Source organism: Anabrus simplex, chromosome 6 (assembly GCF_040414725.1).
Source record: "Anabrus simplex isolate iqAnaSimp1 chromosome 6, ASM4041472v1, whole genome shotgun sequence".
NCBI classification, from domain to species: Eukaryota; Metazoa; Arthropoda; class Insecta; order Orthoptera; family Tettigoniidae; genus Anabrus; species Anabrus simplex.
In genome coordinates this window covers 242877033-242899369 of record NC_090270.1, presented here as the reverse complement: position 1 = coordinate 242899369, position 22337 = coordinate 242877033, and the positions used below count along the sequence as shown (strand labels likewise).

General features: G+C 40.8%; 1 protein-coding gene across 1 annotated transcript in view; it reads right to left on the bottom strand.

Annotated features, from left to right (window-relative positions):
- The window catches only part of LOC136875689 (tachykinin-like peptides receptor 86C), a 554249-nt gene that overhangs the window by 198242 nt on the left and 333670 nt on the right, over window positions 1-22337 (bottom strand). Inside the window, exon 2 of the mRNA XM_067149244.2 lies at window positions 2321-2534. Within this exon, the coding sequence (XP_067005345.2) occupies window positions 2321-2534 (214 nt within the window). The remainder of the gene's footprint in view (window positions 1-2320; window positions 2535-22337) is intronic.

Below are 22337 nucleotides of genomic sequence, written 5' to 3'. Positions count from 1 at the left end.
ATGGGGAAACCGAACGCCAATCTCCTTTTCCCAGAACTTATATGGTATGTTGTCAAAAGTAAGCTTATTACCCCACACCCTAGAGATAGTCAAGAGTCTCATTCTATTATTGCTGTACTGAGTGACAGCTGGCGCCCTTCAAATAACGTATGTGTAAGTAAGCAGGTAACTAGTAAGTGTGAGTACAAGGTTCGACGAGTGCGTATTTTATTTAATAAATGTTAATTTTCATAATTTCCATTCTAAATGCAGATATTCAGATTTCCCATTTTAAATGCAGTTTAATATGTTTGTAAAGTAAGTCAGCAATTTAGAAACATGTTCACAGTATAACAAAACAAACGTGTCACAGGTGACCAGTCACCTCGCCCAACATGATGAAATGCGTCTGTTACTATACTTATGATCGGCTATTTGTCAAAAAAGTCACTGAATTGATTTTATTTAGCGCATAACTGCCCAAACATTTTTTTTTTAATTTGGGGCCAGTAGTTACACTTGAGTGATTGGTTGCGGGCGACATGTTGGCCTACAGCTTAACTAAATTACATAAAATGTACTGTAATGTGTTAAGCAATGTCAAAATAACTAAAGTGGTTTTACGTAATCTTTTTAAATGCTTTCACAAGGGACATTAAAATGGTTTTGCAAAGCTTCATGCTATAGACGTAAAAGCGTTTGCAAAATTATTCACATAATGAGAAATGTGAAACAGCCAATTTAAAGTGTTGCTGATGTCTGATGACGTAATTTACCACACAGAAGTATGGTAGCTATGTCGACCTCAAATATTTGCTATGTTTACGTTTTTGTAGTGCGGGGAACATTTTTCGCGGAAAAGTTCCTACATGTGACATGACCAAACATTTGCATGATTTGAATTTGGTACGAGTTAGTCATCTCAGTACAGGCCATGAAGGCCCTTGGAGGGGTGAAAGGTAAAGGATTCGTAACACTGGCACTTGATGGGGTAGTTCCCCTTGTGGGTGGGGGCGGTAGAATAACACCCACAGTATCCCCTGCCTGTCGTAAGAGGCGACTAAAATGGGTCCCAGGGGTTCTGAACTTTGGAGCGTGATTTGGCGACTACGGGGCCCTTAGCTGAGTCCTGGCATTGCTTCCACTTCTTTGTGCCAGGCTCCTCACTTTCATCTATCCTACCCGACGTTCCTGGGTCAACTCTCGTTCTTTTCCAACCCCGACGCTATTAGGTTTGCGAGTGATAGGGAGTCTTTCATTTCCTTGCACTTCGTGGCCATTGTCTTCCTTTGGCCAATATCTTCATTTTTCGAAGTGTTGGGTCCCATCCATTTTTTCCCTCTAATTGATGTTATATAGAGGATGGTTGCCTAGTTGTACTTCCTCATAAAACAATAATCACCACCACACCACCTCTTCACCTTCATTAAAATAGCCTCCACATTTCAATATCTTCTGGGGCCATAAATTTATACTTTTGAACTCCCTGGCAATTTTCCTCAAAAGAAAGTGTCCAGGTTTCCGGATTAGCACTCCCATTCCTACGGAGTAATTAAGGAAGAAAATAATACAGTTAAGTTGAAATTAACAGGAAATAGAAATTATAAATGAGGGCAACCGGATAGGACAATATTATATAAATGCAAAGTGTACGTATTGGAAAACAAAATGTCCTTCAATAAAGAGTGATATGATATGATTTACGGATATAAGAAGGCGGTAACAGAGGAGAAATTCAGGCGCAGGGATTCTTAGGTAAACAGATAAAAAGATGACTTGTAGTGATATTACTTAAGCCTAAAGAGGCAAGGCAGAGGCAAGAAATTAAAGCGTATAAAAGAAGTAGAAGAGAAATACAGTCAAAGTTATGACAAATGCCAAAAAACACCTTACGTTGTGAAATAATGGGCAACACTTGGTCGAACTGTTCAAATATTAACAGACTTGGTCAACAAGGGAGGGCTAGGGAGTCTTTCATTTCCATGTCCTTCGTGGCCCTTGTCTTCCTTTTGCCGATACCTTCAATGCTCGAAGTGTCGTATCCCTTCCAATTTTTAGCTCTGATTAGTGTTATATAGAGGATTGTTGCCTAGTTGTACTTCCTCTTAAAACAATAATCACCATCATCACCACGAAAGCTAAAAAGCACTGATACGGTCTTCAGTTCACCGAAAACGGAAAAATATCTGAAACACTGGCAAATCAAACGAAATTACAGACAGAGGACCTCTACAACTTCATTTATATAGTTGTAGATTACAGTATTTAGGGTTTAATATCATTGTTTAATTGCCTTTCAAGTATAGGAAATCAGTTGTGTGAGTGAATAATAAGGTCCTACCTGTCGAGTGAAATGGCCACAAGGGTGAAGACACTTGCAGCCACAGTGACGTTTGCCACGAAGTTGTTAATGGTGCAGTAAACTGCTCCAAATGGCCAGTCCGAATTGATCATGAAGATGAAGTTGAACATACAGTTGAGTAACGACATTAGGAGATCCGAAACACTGAGATTTACTAGGAAGTAGTTGGTCACAGTTCTCATTCTCCTGTGAGCTGAAACACAGAGAGAAACCAGCATTTTAGTAATCTGTTAAAACGATATCTTGTAAGAAAACTTCATCAATATGCTCAATTAATTACAAATTACAGTATATTGCCTTAACAGCTTCTTGAAGTATATCGTCGTTGCCAGGACAAAACCTCCTATGTGAAATATTTTAGCTTAGAACTTTGGCCGGTAAGGTTCTGTCATGTAAGGTGCAATATTGTGTGAATATTGTCAAGACATTCTCGCTCTTCATAACGTATGTGCTGCGTGTCAGTATATCTCCAAAAATATTATCACATAGGAGGTTTCGTCCCGGCAATGACGATATATTAGTTTGAAACTCATACAGAAATAGTAAAATTCTACCGTATGCAAAATAATAATAATAATAATAATAATAATAATAATAATAATAATAATAATAATAATAATAATAATAATAATAATTGTATCGGGGGTACACTTTCTCCGTTCTGTTAAACTGCGCGCCTTCTATAAGGTCATCTGGGTCATGAAACTGGAACTAGTGTAATACAAGATACTTGAACTCTCATTCATTAGATGTCTCTACCATCAACCTAAGTGCCCCCTCTGGCGGGGTTAACTGAAGTATAAGTTAATGTTTACGGGTGGCAAGCCTTAAGTATGTGAAAATTGTTCTCTTTTTGTGTCAAAGTTGTCAACACTTCCAACACCCTCTATCTTCTGTGTGTACAGGCATCCTGCTTATCTGAAAAGAGTTATAGATACTTCCCCTGGGAAATGCTATAAAAGCTGGGTGCTTTAGGGCCGTATTGTCATCTTCATCGCGAGTTAAGAGGAGGCAGGGGCTGCAGGGCGGCGTTCGGAAGGCCTCACAACTCAAGGTAACGGCAGAAATTCCTTAACATGCGGTACCTCCTGGCAGATAGCTTGGGAGGAAGGTTTCAGACTTCTTTAATTTTATGTCAAGTTCTAATTTAAGGTTTTAAATATAGATTCTTGGCAAGTCTGAGGACTATGTTCAAATCCCTGCTGGGAAACATGTAAATTAAGGGAACAAAGAGTGATCAGCCTCTTTTGATTCCCATTCAACATGATATGGGGTGACTAAAGTATTCTAAACCTCTAAACTCTTAACACTCTTTCGGGATTTGACATTTCTCGTTTAGTCTCCCCTCTGTAGTATAGGCTTAGCCTCTGCAACTTCGGGCCATAAACCCGTTTAGGGTTTCAAGACTTTTTCCTACAAGTGTTTCACCACCTAGCCTTTTATTAATGGCCGATCGTGTTAAACCTTTTATTTTTACATTAAGGCCATTTAGACTGGGCACTCATTGGCCCTGTTTGTTTGATAACCATTTATAGATGAGTGTATAACAGACTGTTGAACATAAATGGCGGTAAACACATTATTTTAAGTGTATTAGGCATAATTTTGTAAGCCACTTGTGTCTCCCTGTGGTTGGGGGCGCTAGAATAACACCCACCGTAACCCCTCTTGTCGTAAAAGGCGACTAAAAGGGGCCCCAGTGTCCCTGAACTTTGGAGCGTGGGTTGGCGACCACGGGGCCCTTAGATGAATCCTGGCATTGTTTCAACTTACTTGTGCCAGGCTCCTTTCACCTATCATATCTGACCTCCCTTGGTTAACTCTTGTCCTTTTACGACCCTGGCGCTATTAGGTTTGCGAGGCTAGGGAATCTTTCATACTCACGCCTTCGTGGCCCTCGTCTTCCTTCAGCCGATATCTTCATTTTTAGAAGTGACGGATCCCTTCCATCTTTTCCCTTGATTAGTGTTATATAAAGAGAATGGCTGCCTAGTTGTACTTCCTATTAAAACAATAATCACCACCACCATCACTTTCCGCCTAAACGTCCGTCAATACTAACTGAGTAAGTTCTGATTGTCTTAAGATGTGTCCAATTATCCTATCTATTCTTGTAGTCAAATTTCGCCCAACCGTTCACCTCTCAGCAGTTCGATTCGGCATCTCTTAATTCGTAATTCCATCTACCCACCTTACCTTCAGCACATTCTTATGTAGCAGCACATTTCAAGAGTTTCTATTTTGTCATCTGAGGTACTTATTTTCCACATTTTTTTTTTTTTTCGATACAAAGCTACACTCCAGACGAAACTCTAAAAAGACATCTACTGTATTTGTAATTCCTATATAGATGTTTGAGATGAACAAATGTATTTTGTTAAAATAAATTATTTATTAACTTAAAGTATAAACTTCAGTACGTGGCAGTAAACACGATGAATTGTCTTTATGCGACTAATTTTAAACACCTTCCTTCGGATGTCAAATCTATGAATATTAATCCAATAGAGCTACCATTCCCAAACTGTGATGCGCGGACCCCTGGGAGGCCGCGACGATAATTCAAGGGGTCCGCAATAAAAATGTAAGTTGTAAGTACTTATCCCCCTATGGGTAGGGGCGGTAGAATAACAAAAACGCTATCCCTTGCCTGTCGTAAGAGGCAACTAAAATGAGCCCCAAGGGGCTCTGAACTTTTGGAGCGCGGGATGGCGACCACGGGGCCCTTAGCCGAGTATTGGCATTGCTTCCACTCTGGCCTACTTGTGCCAGGCTCCTCATTTTCATCTATCCTATCCGACCTCCCTTGGTAAACTCTTGTTCCTTTCAGACCCCGGCGGTATTAGGTTTGCGAGGGCTCTGGAGTCTTTTATTTTCACGCCCTTCGTGGCCCTTGTCTTCCTTCGGCCGATATCTTCATTTCTCGAAGTGCCGGATCCCTTTAATTTTTTCCCTTGATTAGTGTTATATAGAGGATGGTTGCCTAGTTGTACTTCCTCTTAAAACAATAATCACCACCACCTCCTGTAAGTACTTAAAGAGCGAAATTTTATTGCACAAACAATTTATAAACCATCATACTAAATGTAGTAACTATGTCTTCACTGTTGTATAACTTACATACAATAGATGTAACTCTTAAGTTCGCCGATAGCAGCGGGAAAAGAAGAAAGACTACAAGGCAGTGTAAGTGATGCACTTGTGAGACACTTGGAATTATTGCTAGTATCCACACTCAGACCATATTTTGTGCCTCTGGTTGAGAAAATCTCGTGGATCAGAAATTCCTTGCCCCTCTTGAGTAAGATCAACTAGCCAAAATATCTTGGCAGAGAGAAAGTGAAAAAATAAACGGATGTATGCTATAGGTGCAGAATCAGTTGGAGTCCTATCAATTTATCACAACTCCACGTCTCTGTACGATATTTGTGTCCATGACATCCCGACAATTTCTAGAAAGGAAATACAGCGTCCAATGCCTTTTACGACGTTCAAGAGCCCTTGTTCAAGAATATGATAAGATCATGTCCAATCCAACTCTACCTATCCACAGAGATGTTGCAGATCTCTGGAGACAAAGGCTGAAATCCCGTAAGCCACCAATGAAAACAGCTAAGAATCTAATGGATGCTGGTTTCAATTTAAAAGAGGAATGGAAAGAGCAATGGATTCGTACAGCTCCGGAGTGGCTAAGCCTCTTTAATGCAAACCACGCCCCAGCTGGTTTCAGTTTGCCAAGGAGAACGTGGGCATCACTAAACAGGTTTCGCACTAATTGTGGAAGATCTGCATTCTCCCTTCACCAGTGGGGCTTCGTGGACTCTCCAGCGTGTGATTGTGGTGCTTTAGTCCAGACCATGCATCATATAATGGACGAATGCCCTCTGCGTGCTTATGGTGGAGACCGGAAAGACTTTGCTGATGTCTCAGAATCCCTAGTGCAGTGGATAAACAATTTAGATATCCATGTGTAATTGTTCCCTACTTACCATGTATTCTTTGCAGGTTTTTCTTTTGTATAATATTGTATATACTTGTCCATTCTGTAAATTCCATACGCTTAATAATAATAACGACAGCATACATGTGTGAGTGTACCTTTTCTTCCCTCGAACAAAGACACAGATCAAATGTAGAGGCTGATTTTCGGTTCGAATGACTTCGCTTGTACAGTGGTTAAAATAAGTATTCATACACTGCTTGTGCGGCTTGCCACATATCTTTAATAAAACACAAACACTTCATGCCCTTATACATGAATTACAGTTCTTATTGAAGTGTGGAGAACTACCTACGGAGATAAATTACGCAGTCTTTACAACAATACAAAACGAATATAATTTTCTGTTCGCAAAATTAATGTTCATAAATGTCGAAACACTGTCATCAAACACACACGGTTTGACAATGAGTACTTCGTATGCATTCCCTGGGCATTTATAATTAATAATGTACCGGGCGGTACACCTCTACTCTGTTTATTTAAAAGTTGCGCCAGTTGAAACTCCTCTTCTGGAGGAAGGTTGAACTTTATCTATTCTATTAATTCTCTACTTTCTCAGAAGATGTCACCACGTGGAAAATTTTGAGTTTTTGAACTGTGTCACTTTTGATGTGTTTTTGTTTCGCTTGAAGTAAGAAGTGTGAACTTTCTCTTCTAGAGGACACTACTGAAGAATTACAATAGTGCAACCTAGTGCGAAATCAAAGAACTATTTTGTTGGAGAAATTTTTATTTCAAAAGTTTGTTTCTTGTTAAATTTCTTTCTGTTATTGTTTAAGTTGGCTGTATACCCCTCTTTTTCCCCTTAGTTTGGATCTAGCCAATCCCGAATTTCTTTAATTAATTTTCCACCAATAATGTGTTTCTTTTTCCTCTATGTAGGGGTTTCTTTTCCCGAACCAATAAAGATTTTGTGGGAGGGTGTTTTATTTCCCCTAACGCCTAGAATCTTCCGCGAGAGGATATAAACTGCTGATTTTGGGGTCTCCGGGCCACTTCTGTTCCATCTTTCAGTGTATTAAGTACATAGCAGGAGGTGGGAAGCGCCTCTTTCCTCGGCAGCGATCTACTACCAGGTAATGGCCTATTAATATCTTCTTTTCTTGCTAGGTCGGCAGTTTAACTCTCGCGGCGGGTTCGAAGCGTTTTCCATCATGTAACCTTTTCCTAAAATGTAACTACTCTTTTCTTCTTTTTCTTGTAAAGTTACATATTGGGATAGAGAGTGCTAACCCTCTCGAGCTCCCACTCACATTTGTTTTGAGGTGAACTTATTTTCTCAAACTTTTCTTCATTTATGTAATGTAAAGTGTTCTTCTCTAAGTCACCTCTGTAGTATGGGATTAGCCCTTGCGTTAGTGGCCCGGAGCCAGATTAGGTTTTAAAAGCAAAGTGTATTAGGAGTGCAAGTTCGCCTCCTCTCAAGTTGTATTTTAGAGGTCATGTATTAATCTTTTCTCACCTAATAGACCTCAGTAGGTTGGGTATTTTACCCCTGTGTATATGTCCTTTGAGGACAACTTGAAAGTTGAGTTTGGTGTGGCCTGGGAGAGGCTTAACTTTAAGAGCGAGTGGCTCTTTTCTAAAACTGAGAGTTGTATGCCTCGAGGAGGCTTTGCTGTGTAATTTGGAGCAAGGACTCCAGGGTTTGAGTGGGGTCTTCTGCCCCTTTTGTTGAAATTGGTATATCGTAAAGTTGAGCTAGTTGCTCAAGAATTGTGTTTTCAGGGCTCGAAGCCCAAATTCTTTAATCCCTGTAATTGTACATTTCAAGTTGTATTTCGGCTACTAAGTACCTGTTCTATTTGTTGTTACCTAATTTTGAAAAGAAAATATAACCTTGTTAAATTTTAAAATTTAATTTCTCTTTAGTAGCTTGAGACCTATTCACCACCCAGCACCTTCTTTCATGCTTAACTACCACAAAAACTCGGTAACAAGTGGTAGCAGAGCGTGGTTGAATGGGTCTCAATTTAGCCCCTTTTGACGGCTAAACATTGCTTTGATTCGAATTCTAACAATTTTCTCAGTTGCTGGAATTTTTTGAGTTTTTCAAAATTGTTCTGTCATCATGCCCGGCCCTCGCGATGTTCTCCTCCTTAACTACTTGCGCAAAGAGGAGTTGATATATGAGTTAACTATCAGAAACGTTCAATCTGGAGGCACGGTTGCAATAGACACTAACAAGCTTAGAGAGTCCCTTGATTTGCCCATTTCCATCCCCAATTTGGGAGAGAAAGAAATTGACGACTCTCTTTCCACGATTGTCGAGAATATTACTGGGCTAGCATCGGTAGTCAGCTTTTTTGATGAAAACGATCCATCTCCTAATCAAATTAAGCGTGTGCAAGGCAGGCTGTATCACTTTGCAAATAGAGTTAATGATCTATTGTCTCTAAAGGTGAATGACGTTCAGAGGAAGCAAGCTAATACGCTCCTTGAAACTATTTCTGAATTGTCTAATAAGGTCACTCAATTGCTAACCGGCGAAGCTCCGCCCAAAACTGATCAACCCGCCACGGTGAATGTAGGTAACGAGGAAGAGCCTCCTCAGGGAGAAGTCAATAGGATAACCGTTGCTGCTCAAACTATCTCTGCCCCATCGAACAACGAATCTGAACGCCGTGCGTCATTGAGTAACATCCGCTCTGAATTAACTTCCTTGCCCTTGAAACCTTTAACGACTATGACACCTGGGTTCAGCAGCTTGCCTCATCCATTGGCAATGTTGCTTAGAGGTATCTCTAAGTTTTCCGTCAACACCACCAGTGACGTAATTTCATTTTTAAGATTTCTAGTGGAATTTCAGGATCATGCCCTTGTGTTTTCTCTTTCCCCATGTCAAATTTTGCAAATTATCTATCCTTATGCTATTGGTGTTCTATCTGACAAAATAGTTAGAGCCATTGCCGAGCAATCTTCTATTGAGGATTTCCACGCCAATTTGCTAGCTAACTTCATCCCGGCTAGGGCCAGGTCCTCCCTTATTCAGAAATACTATTATCGGGTACAGCGCTTGGATGAAAACCTGGCAGACTTCATCCAAGATATTAAGTTTTATACTAGGGTGTTTGCTCTCCACTTCCCTGAGGATCAGATCGTGCAAGCTATTGTTGAAGGGATTTCACCACCCTACAGGTCATATTTGTGTTTCGCGGCGTGCCCGCAAACCTTCTCTGAACTGGAAGCATTAGCCGTCTCTGCGGAAGGAGTTAGGTATGCCGATTCCTTGCGTGTGGCGAAAGAACCCCCGCCTTCCTTTAGTAACACTCGGCCTCCACCTCGCCGACCAGTCAATCCCCGTAAATGTTATGCTTGTGGGTCGCCTGACCATCTGCGGAATAAGTGTCCTCTGATCAAGTCAAGTGGGACAAGGAATGGAGTAGGGTCATCACAAGGCTGTTTTAAGTGTGGGGCCTTCTCACATATCGCCAAGAATTGCCCAAACTCAAATAGCACCCCCTCCTGCTCAACTTCTGGTGCAAATTCCAGCTATTCCAATAATAAAAAGTGACTAGTGGCGTCGGCTGAGCCGACTAATCCATCTTCCCGAGACTTAGCCCCTAGTAAACAGGTTGTAAATGCAGAGAACGACCAGCCTTCAAATTCATCTTTTGAATGCCCTAAAGAGTGTCTTAGGATTGCGGCGGATACCCCCGCACCTGTTCCTTTTCTTAAGATTGAGTTAAATAACGAGCCTATAACAGCTCTCTTAGATTCAGGCAGTGTTTGTTCCATTATTTCGGCTGATTGGTATTCTAAATTGAAATCTGTTTGTAAACTCCCTGACTATGTCTCTTCTCCTGTTCAATATGTTTCGGCTAATTCATCTCCATTAGAAATTCTAGGTTCCATACATGTCAAAATTCGGGTTTTTAAATTTACATGGAAGATCAAATTGTTTGTGGCCAAGCGTTTGTCTTGCCCCATCATATTGGGAGCGGACTTCATTTCTCACACTGGTCTTGTGCTCGATCTCCAGTGTAGGTCGTGCATATTCAAATTTGCGTCCAATTGTAGAATTCCCTTGTTAAAGTGTAATTCTGTATCATGTTCATCTATTTCGCCTACCCAGGATGAGATGTTGTTAGACCTTAGACGTCTACCTGAGGAGCAGGCTGATAGTATTCGGAAACTGTGTCAGTCGTTTCCCGAGGTGTTCTCTGATACTCTTGGTGTTACTGACCTTATTGAATACAAAATTGAGGTCACGGATTCAATTCCTGTCCGTTTTCCACCGTATAGGCTATCTCCACCTAAAATGAAGGCTCTGAAAGAAATCATCGATCAGATGTTGAAGGATGGTATTATTAGGCCCTCTAAGTCAGCGTATTCTTCGCCTATTTTTCTAGTCCCGAAACCCCAAGGAGGCTTCAGGCCTGTCATTGATTACAGGGCTCTCAATCGGAAGGTGGTGTTGCAATCTGTGCCCCTTCCCGACCTTCATTCTTGCTTTTCATGGTTTCGTAAGGCCAAGTTCTTCACCATCTTGGACTTGAATCAGGCCTATAATCAAATTCCCCTTGCCGAAGAGTCTAAACATCTTACAGCGTTTGCCACGGACTGGAATTTATATGAATACAACCGCGTGCCTTTCGGGCTCCCCACGGGGGCAGCTGTGCTCACTAGGCTACTAGATAGGGTCTTTTCCGACATCAAATTTGAGTACTTATATCACTACTTGGATGATGTCGTCGTATTTTCCGAAACCTTTGAAGAACATCTAGATCATTTGCGAGAAGTTCTCAATCGCCTTCGTAAGGCTGGGTTAACTGTTAAGTTGTCCAAGGTTGCCTTTGCTAAGCCCTCTATGTCATTCCTAGGGCATATTGTGTCACCTGATGGTGTAGCAGTCGATCATTCTAGAACACAGGCCATCCGTGATTTTAAACCTCCTAAGGACATCAAAGGTATCGCTAGATTCATTGGTATGGTGAATTTCTTCAGGAAGTTTATTCCTAACTTCGCTAATAGAGCGGCGCCCTTAAACCTTCTTCGTAGGAAAGGCATCAAATTCGAGTGGGGACCTTCTCAACAAGCCGCTTTCGAAGATCTTAAATTAGCTCTCTGTAATGCCCCTGTACTTGCTATGCCTGATTTCTCGAAGAAATTCATCGTCCAAACGGACGCGTCGTCGTCAGCTGTAGCTGCAGTCCTTCTTCAAGAGACTGAACTAGGGAGGCGTCCCATCGCCTATGCATCTAGGACTCTATCGGTTCAAGAAGCCAAGTATTCCATCTATGAGCTCGAAGGGTTGGCAGTCTTATTCGCCTTAGAAAAGTTCCGTCTCTATCTGGAACATGTCAAATTCGACCTGGAGACAGATAATCAAGCCTTAAGCTGGGTCTTAGGTAGGCCGCGTCGTACTGGTCGTATAGCCCGTTGGGCCATCCGTATTTCTGCCTTCCAATTTGATGTACGACATATCAGAGGTACCGAAAATGTTGTTGCTGATGGACTCAGCCGTATGTTTCATAACGACGTCGAGACCCACGAACCGGTCGATAGTTCATCACCTTCCGAGTCCATACTATCTGGTGTTAATGCCATCTTAACAGGTGCTCCCATGCTTTTTAGGGATATTGAGAAATACCAACGTGAAGATCCAACGCTGGCTCCTATAATGGAAACCCTTTCTTCTGGGGAACATGTTGTCCCTTATGTTCTGAGGAATGGTGTTCTATGTTGCCCTTCGAGGCATGATAAGTTGATGAAAGTTGTTGTTCCAGCGGTTCTTGTACCTATGATCTTCAAATACTATCATGAGACCCCATTGGGGGGGCATCTTGGAATCTTTAAAACTCGTGAAAAGATTCGTGAAATGTTCATATGGAAAGGTATGAACGGTGAAATTCGAGAACTTGTAAAAGCTTGTAAATCTTGTTTGATCAGTAAACCCACCATGTCCACTAAAGTAGGCCTTTTGTCTTCTCATCAAGCGTCGCGCCCCATGGAACGCCTGTATATCGATTATGTGGGACCCTTCCCCCAGTCAAAGGGTAATGCCAACAAGTTCATCTTTGTGTGTGTAGATGGTTTTACAAGATTTTCCTGGTTATTTCCGACTAAGCTGGCTACCGCTCAGTCCACCATTACTTGCCTAAATTCTATTTTTGCTTCTTTTGGTCCGTGCCAATACATTGTATCTGATAATGCTAAAGCTTTTACATCAAATCTGTTTCGTAAATTCTGTTTTGACTTGTCCATCTCTCATGTAACTACATCTGCTTATTACCCTCAACCATCTCTGGCTGAACGGGTTAACCGCAATCTCAGGTCCGCACTTATTGCCTATCATCATGAAGATCATTCTAGGTGGGACACGTCCCTGCATTGGTTAGCTTTTGCTTTGAATTCGGCGGTTCATGAATCTCACAAATTTACTCCAGCTTCTTTGATGTTTAAGTTCGTTCCCAACACGCCGCTCTCTAACCTCTGGTCTCTGAATGACATTCTGCCCGAGACAATAGATCCGGACAACATTAAAGATCTTTGGAAGAAGGCTAAAGCTAATCTTAAAGTGTCTCATGAAAAGGTTAGGGAAAGGTATGATCGTGGACGGAGACCCACCACTTTGAAGGTAGGTGACCAGGTTATGGTCAAAAATTTTGTTCCCGCGGGCAAGCTTGCCCCCAGATTTCATGGGCCTTGTATCATTCTCGATTTTCTTACGCCGGTTACCTTATTGCTAAGTAATCCAGCCACCGAGAGGATATTTAGAGTTCACCTGTCCCAGGTGAAACCGGTGTAATTTCTGTGTTAACGTGCTCCATATTATTTTGAAAGGATATGAAGGTTATATTTTTTTTGAGTTTCACTTTTAAGGCATTCTGCCCCTTCTGTAATATTTTGGTTTTAGATGTAAGCCTTATGTAAAACCTGCCCCGACCCGTTAAACTGCCATCCTGTTCTTGCCACGGCCATTACCACGCTCCCGTCTCCTGCTCCACTCTACACAGTGGCTTAATGAATACCATGAATATCTGCACGCCGCTGGCCCCTCACTCTCTCTACAAGCCTGTACCCTCAAAGAAAATAATTGTCCAACACAATTCTGCCGCCTAGCTTTAATGTTTCAGCGCCCCCGCAGCCGCGCAGCGCCGTGCAGCGACTGGGGAGGGGGATGGGCCCCCTCCTCTCCAGCGAGGACGACATGTGCACGGCGAGCCGGAGCTCACCTCCCGGCCAAGGCTGATGTGCGGCGCACGACCTGCTACATGCCCGCAGCCTGTATCTGTTCACCGCGGGCGCGGCGTACTTCAACACCTCTGCTCCCCTCATAGTGCGGGCGAGCGGTATCTCAGGGTACTTGAGGGGTCCGAGCGGCCTCCGTTGGACGCAAGCTGCAACGGCCGGTCTGGCCATCCGACTCAATCTACATCAACTACATGGACAGTCACCATAAGCAATAATTACATTTGGGAATTTAACAACAATATTTGGTGGACATTGCAAAACTTTTCTTCACCTTTTAAGCATTAAAGGTTTATCTTCAGAAATTCAACTTCTACAAACATAAAAACTTTACTGCACCGGCAACAACAAAATTTTGAAATTGCAACCAACCAAATTACTAAAATCTTATAAATGCTTCCGCAATTAATCTTAATATCAACATCAAAACTTGGACCTTATTTTGGAAACAAAGCTTATGTTCTTCTGTGTTACCCCTTGGAGGAACTTTTGGGGGGGGAGGTCTGTACCGGGCGGTACACCTCTACTCTGTTTATTTAAAAGTTGCGCCAGTTGAAACTCCTCTTCTGGAGGAAGGTTGAACTTTATCTATTCTATTAATTCTCTACTTTCTCAGAAGATGTCACCACGTGGAAAATTTTGAGTTTTTGAACTGTGTCACTTTTGATGTGTTTTTGTTTCGCTTGAAGTAAGAAGTGTGAACTTTCTCTTCTAGAGGACACTACTGAAGAATTACAATAGTGCAACCTAGTGCGAAATCAAAGAACTATTTTGTTGGAGAAATTTTTATTTCAAAAGTTTGTTTCTTGTTAAATTTCTTTCTGTTATTGTTTAAGTTGGCTGTATACCCCTCTTTTTCCCCTTAGTTTGGATCTAGCCAATCCCGAATTTCTTTAATTAATTTTCCACCAATAATGTGTTTCTTTTTCCTCTATGTAGGGGTTTCTTTTCCCGAACCAATAAAGATTTTGTGGGAGGGTGTTTTATTTCCCCTAACGCCTAGAATCTTCCGCGAGAGGATATAAACTGCTGATTTTGGGGTCTCCGGGCCACTTCTGTTCCATCTTTCAGTGTATTAAGTACATAGCAGGAGGTGGGAAGCGCCTCTTTCCTCGGCAGCGATCTACTACCAGGTAATGGCCTATTAATATCTTCTTTTCTTGCTAGGTCGGCAGTTTAACTCTCGCGGCGGGTTCGAAGCGTTTTCCATCATGTAACCTTTTCCTAAAATGTAACTACTCTTTTCTTCTTTTTCTTGTAAAGTTACATATTGGGATAGAGAGTGCTAACCCTCTCGAGCTCCCACTCACATTTGTTTTGAGGTGAACTTATTTTCTCAAACTTTTCTTCATTTATGTAATGTAAAGTGTTCTTCTCTAAGTCACCTCTGTAGTATGGGATTAGCCCTTGCGTTAGTGGCCCGGAGCCAGATTAGGTTTTAAAAGCAAAGTGTATTAGGAGTGCAAGTTCGCCTCCTCTCAAGTTGTATTTTAGAGGTCATGTATTAATCTTTTCTCACCTAATAGACCTCAGTAGGTTGGGTATTTTACCCCTGTGTATATGTCCTTTGAGGACAACTTGAAAGTTGAGTTTGGTGTGGCCTGGGAGAGGCTTAACTTTAAGAGCGAGTGGCTCTTTTCTAAAACTGAGAGTTGTATGCCTCGAGGAGGCTTTGCTGTGTAATTTGGAGCAAGGACTCCAGGGTTTGAGTGGGGTCTTCTGCCCCTTTTGTTGAAATTGGTATATCGTAAAGTTGAGCTAGTTGCTCAAGAATTGTGTTTTCAGGGCTCGAAGCCCAAATTCTTTAATCCCTGTAATTGTACATTTCAAGTTGTATTTCGGCTACTAAGTACCTGTTCTATTTGTTGTTACCTAATTTTGAAAAGAAAATATAACCTTGTTAAATTTTAAAATTTAATTTCTCTTTAGTAGCTTGAGACCTATTCACCACCCAGCACCTTCTTTCATGCTTAACTACCACAAAAACTCGGTAACAAATAACAATAATGTTTACGTCCCACTAACTACTTTCTTGACCGTTTACGGAGACGCCGAGTTGCCTCTACTTTGTCCCGCGGGAGTGGATCTAACCTGCCAAGTTGCCTCAACCGTCTGAGCCACTCAGTCCGGCCATTTATAACTGCTTTAAGCCTTCGTGACATGGAGCTTACAAGGTTTGATGTGTTTTCGGCATCAGTTTTCGACCATTCCTTCTCCAACAATGCCTACAGACTTTCTATGGGACTGAGGTCTGGGGATTGTGGAGGCGTTGGAAGTTGCTCGAGAACATTATACAGCAGCCATTATTTAGTTATACGAGCTGTATGCCCAAGGTCGTTGTCTTGTTGAAAAACAAACGAGTCCTCAAGATTTAATTTCGCAGCACCGGTCAACAAATTATCAAGGAGTATATTCACATACGCTGTTGCAGTCTCAACAATAACCAGTTCTCCCAACCCAGCGTAGGTCGTGCATCCCCACACCATGACATGACCTTCGCCATGCTTGACAGTTAGTACTTTATTCTCAGTGTCAAATTCTTGATTAGGTTTATGCCACACATAACTTCACCCATCCGAAAATACAACCTTGCGATATGCGCGACCAAACTCCAGTCCTTTCCCCCTATCGCGCTGAAGAATGAATGGTTTCTTTCTTACCCCTCTGCCTTTTACAGTGAGACAGCTTCGTGAATGTAATTCCTCATACATTGAGGTATTACTTCCTTTCCTGTTGCTGTTGCGACATCTTCGGCAAGCATTTAGGCGCTCACGCTCAATTTCTTGAGCGCTTTTTGCACTGCATATCGCGACTCTCAGCCCATTAGCGCTCAAGGACGTCCAGATTTCTCCCATTCGTCGTAGATCTTGTTCGTTTGTATTTGTTCACAACATACTGGAGAGTGCCGCGCGAGAGGTTCACTTTTTAGCTGTGTTTCGGTAACTAGGTCCCTCTTGCAATAAGGAAACCATTTTTTCCTTTCACAACTGTCTTCTCACACGAATGACGTCCCATTCCCGTACAGTTCCAGGCACCAATACTCCCTGTTAAATTAGATACTCCATGAATGATTTGTTTTGAGCCGTCAGTCGGTGACGTTTACATACCATACATGACTGACGTCTAATTAGATGAAAACTTTTTTGTGTGTCGCTGAAAAATAAATGCAAGTAACCAGGGGATATAATACGTACACCCACTGTACGTGACAATTATTTACGTCAAACTGTAGTGCATCTGTAGTGTTAGAATAAATCGCTTCCCGTTTGTGGACGGTTTGAAACCATATATGTATGAATACTTATTTTACCCATTCTAATACGTTTGGTCTTTGGAATACAGCAACATCCGTTTCATTGATCCAACAACTGCAACAAGTTAATTTTTTAAGTAAGTTCCAGACCGAGACTGTTGTGATTAATAGCCAAGGGTTACACTGTTTTATATTTTATCTGCATGTATAAAGTGTCTTTATGTAAATGAAGTTAAGTTTAACTTTGAAATAAAGTAAACATTAGTCCTAAATTATACGAATAAAAATAAACATGGTATCATTACAAAAACTTTTGTTTTGTTTACCGAATGCAGTATTATATTCTGTGGCTAAGGGGTCCTTGGACTCGAATGCCCAGGGGTCCTCGGAGATAAGAGGTTTGGGAAACCATGCATTAGAGTCTAAAGTTTGGTGGAAGGTGATTCAATAAACTTACTAGGATGTCTTAAAAATGTACCTGTAAGTTAAGTATTTCAGACGGTTATACACATATACAGATAATAAACGGAAACGTGGATCACTTGTTGTAAGTAAGCAGTTCGCGCGATCGTGACGGAAAAATAAACCTGTTCTCTTACTCACTTATCCCTCCTAGGTTTTGATCGTTTGCAATAACTTCCAGACTTAAGCACGTCCATCAGCCATGTTCATCTCACTACCGTTAGTATTAATGTGGCCGTGACCATAAGCAGCGGTCCGGAAGACAGCACGTCCATGGTTTGTAGCTCCAGATAGAGCAGAGACCGAACCTATAGTAACTGTATCAGACAGCTAAGATACTGATAAGTCATAATAAAGTTATTTTGCAAATAATATTGCAAAAAAGGATATACGACTTTAATACTCAAATTACAACGATATAATATTGCTGTATATTTCAAATCTTGCAATAAGAAGTCTGGTTGCAGTGATAATAATTTACAAGAATACAAATTTTATTAACTGTCAAATGAGAATAATTACGGCGTGTTTTTGACAGTTTGAAGGTAGACTTTTAAAATAAAATATGGATTTGACTTGCATTGTTAATATATTATTCTCTATGTAAACATTAACGGTCTCTGAGACCTCACAAGCATATTACTATGTGCATCGTTAAGGGTTAATCTACAGAGCAGGTGGTTGCGCGGTTTGGACCACATAGCTATCAGCTTGCATCCGGGGGATAGTGGTTTCGACACCTAATGCCAGCAGCCATGAATTTAGTTTTCAGTGTTTTCCCATTTTCACATCAGGCAAATGCTGGGATTCTAGGCTTACCGTAATTAAGACTACAGTCGCTTCCTTCCAAATCCTAGTCCTTTCCTAGCCGATCGTCGCCATAAAATTTATCTGTGTCGATGCGACGTGAAGCAAATCCCCCTGTGGTTGGGGGCGGTAGAATAACACACACGCTATCCCCTGACTGTCGTAAGAGGCGACTAAAAGAGGACCCAGGGGCTCTGAACTTTGGAGCGTTTGTTGGTGACCACGGGGCCCCGATATTGCTTCCACTTCGTTGTGCCAGGCTCCTCACTTTATCTGTTCTATCTGACTTCCCTTGGTCAACTCTTGTTCTTTTCTGACCCCTATGGAGGCCTAAGGAGCCTTTCATTTTCATGTCCCTCGCGGCACTTGTTTTCCTTTGGCCGATACCTTCATTTCTCGAAGTATCAGATCCCTTCCATTTTTCTTTCTGATTGGTGTTAATAGAGGATGGTTGCCTAGTTGTACTTCATCTTAAAACAATAGTCACTACCACCACCGTTAAGCTAATTGAAAAAAGTTCATACTATTCTTTACATTAGTTAAAATTTTTACCAGGCCAGAGGGTATAGTTTATGAAGCTAAAACAAGGGTAAATTGACGGGATATTCCGCAAATGTAATTATTAAAACATGAATAAATATTTATACCTACCCAGGACTATTTCACCGCACACACGATTTTCTTCAAAACACTGCGCCTTAACCTGTCGTCTTCTGTTACCGCTTGACGTCCAGGGCTGATAAAAGAATGTCGAGTAGTATGCCTGTTAAGTCTGGATGTCTTAGTGATACAGATGTCAATGAGAAATCATAAGCAACACAGATGTTTATATACCGTACATCTCATTATAATTATTGACAATTCTTTATTTGACAAAATGTTAACTAAGTGGCTGTTTGAATCACGTAGCTTTCACCTTGCATTCGGGATATAGTACGTCTGAACTTTACTGCTAGCAGCCCCGAGGGTGGTTTTCCGTGGTTTACCATTAACACTAGGCAAATGCTGGGGCTGAAAACTACGGTCGATTCCTTTCCGCTCCTAGCCGTTTGCCGTCTCATCGTCGCCGTAAAACCAATCTGCGTCGGTGCGACGGAAAGCAAATTGCAATATATACTGAAAATTCTTTATTTGACAAATTTTTTTCTAACTGGCTGAGTTGTTTGGGTCACGTAGCTTTTGCCTTGAATTTCAGATATAGTAGGTCCGATACCTACTGTTGGCATATATATATATATAGAGAGAGAGAGAGAAGTGGAAATTGTTAGACTCAACATTAATGTTTTTATTATTACCATTGTCGCATTGCCTACTACTTGCCTGCCCATATCAATGACCGTAAATCTTTTTGTGCTGGAGCGGAGCTCTTTTTCATGTTACTTCTTGTCTGTTTTAACTAAGAAGTGATATTTTCTTTCAACTACATCAGTGATGATACAGTCAATAGACTACTGTACGAATATTAAATTCCTGTGTTAAGAAATTTTAATTCCACTTCTGAGTGTAAATAAATGGAATTGCATGAAGTAGTCTGTGATAGTTTGGTTTACTTGAGTACTGTATAATTCGCTGTGCTTTGTACTATCCGAACGTTTGGAAAATTATGATGTAGGATTGTCAACAGACCAAACAAATATTTTATCTCAAGGTACTATTAAAAATATTACGAATAACACAGCATTTCACCAAATTAAGTCAGTCGTATTAATATTTCCATAGCACAAATTAGGAAAATAATGAGAGTAAAAACTAAAAATAAGGCTATTTTATTGTCTATCCTCTTTGAGTCTACAATGGTCAACAGCCATTTTGCATCTGGGATGTGATACATCAACTAGTATCTATTTTGGTGTGTAGAATCCGAATATATCTTTCAAAATGTTCTAGAACGTACCATTATTTTAGTTTTTAAAGGTTTTTTTATTTTTCGTATTCAGTATTTCGCTTTTTGCTGTTCATCTGTTTTGATGTTTAATTGTTTGATTTGCAGAGGAGAGCTTGAAGGTGTACAAATCGTCAGTAAATGCTTCGTGTGGTAATCCAGTGGTGTGAAAGAGATCCTCAGTGAGTGTTTCCTGTGAAAGGTAGCGCAAACTTTTTGTGTGTAAAACTTACACTAAGAAAAACGGCAACTAGTAAAACTCGTTTCTATCTAAACCGCCCCGACAACTTTTGTTATGTGTGTGGGAAATTCACTCCAAAAGCCCATAGAAAACCAATCACTGATTTGCTTAAGAAGGCATATAAATTGTATTTTGATTGTCCTGTTGGTGATCAAGATAAAAATTTTGCATCTCATATTACCTGCATAACCTGCACTACAACATTAACCGAGTGGTTGAAAGGAAAAACGCCGATCCATGCCATTCGCTGTTCTGATGATGTGGTGTGAGCCTAAAGACCATTATTCAGATTGTTACTTCTGTCTTACAAATATTTCGGGACATTTAAGCAAAACAAGACAAAGTATCCAAATGTATCTTCAGTGCATTTGCCTGTGCCCCATGATGAGGGGTTGCCTGTTCCTGTCTGTAACATGAAAGCCACGGAATCATATACCATGTCAAGTGACTCAGAAAGTATTGAAGAGTTCTGCCCTCAATATCATGGCACTTCGCCTCAGCTCTTTAATCAAGAGGAATTGGACGATTTGGTTCGCCATCTAAAACTTTAGAAACAGCAAGCTGAACTCTTGGGGTCGAGACTGAAACAATGGAACCTTCTAGCTCCAGGGACAAAAATTTCCTGTTTCAGATCAAGAGGTGCTTCCTTCGCTCAATATTTCTATATGCAGAATTCAATGTGTGTATGTAGAGATCTCAATGGTCTGATGATGCAGCTAGGTGTACAACACAATCCACAGAAGTGGTGATTGATTATTGACTCCAGCAAAACCAGCTTGAAAGCAGTACTACTGCATAATGGCAAAGCATTTCCATCGGTACCTTTGGCTTACGCAGTAGACATGAAAGACACTTATGAAACCATGGCTTTTCTGCTAGAGGCAATCAAATATAAGGATCGTGAATGGAAGCTTTGCTGTGATTTAAAATTTGTTGCACTCCTTACAGGTTTACAGGCTGGATTCACGAAATACTGCTGCTTTTTGTGCCTTTGGTACAGCCGTGACACCAAGAACTACTATACAGTCAAGGAATGGCCTATAAGGAAGTCACATGTTCCTGGAAACATAAATGTGATCAATACCCCATTGGTAGAGCCCGATAAAATCATTTTGCCTCCCCTTCATATCAAGTTGGGTCTTATCAAGAACTCTGTAAAAGCTCTGGATGAAGTAGGTGAGGCCTTCAATAACTTAAAGGAAAAGTTTCCCAAATTAAGTGGGACAAAGCTGAAGGAGGGTATATTTGTTGGACCACAAATAAGAAAAGTGTTGAAGGATACAACCTTTGATACCAAACTTACAGGTATCTAATTAGCTCCTTGCTCTTTCTTTAAAGCAAGTGTGAAGGGCTTTTCGGGTAACAGAAAATACAAAAACTATGTTACCATTGTGAATGATCTGTTGGACAACTATAAGAACATGGGGTGAAGAATGTCGCTTAAAATTCACTTTTTACATTCTCACCTTGATTTCTTCCCGGACAATTTGGGAGCCGTAAGCGATGAGCATGGTGAACGCTTTCACCAAGACATTCTTACCATGAAACACTGTTAAAAAGACCATTGGAACCCTTCGATGATGGGTGACCACTGCTGGCGTCTTGTTAGGGAGAGTGATGAAACGGCAAGCAAAAGAGGAGCTCCGTCGTCGCATTTTTCAAAACCAAAGACGATTAAAGATGAAAATATCTTCTGAACTAATTTGGACCTTTTATTGGCATCATGCCCATATATACATACAAAATAGTATTGATATCAAACGTTCTGAATGTGTATTTTTGTTTGACTTAATTGTGTCAATTTTCACTATTACCATTTTTTATTCTGCTGTATATCTAGGAAATGTGACGTCATAGAGAAAAACTGATTTTACCAGTGTATTCAGCACCCCAAAATTAGGCAAATCCACTCATTTACAAATTAGATGCAAAAAATGTTTAAATTTGTTAACTAGTGTCATTTTCACACCACTGTATTTGAAAAGTGAACATGAGATCTGGACCAGTAGTAGTAGTACATCCTAATCAAATATCTTTTACAGGAGCTGTCCTATTTTATTCCACGCATTTATAAATGCCTAAAAAATTTGAAAGAATCGATTAATAAAACTAAAGCAAAGAACTCACGAGAGCTAGACAGTATTTATATTATCA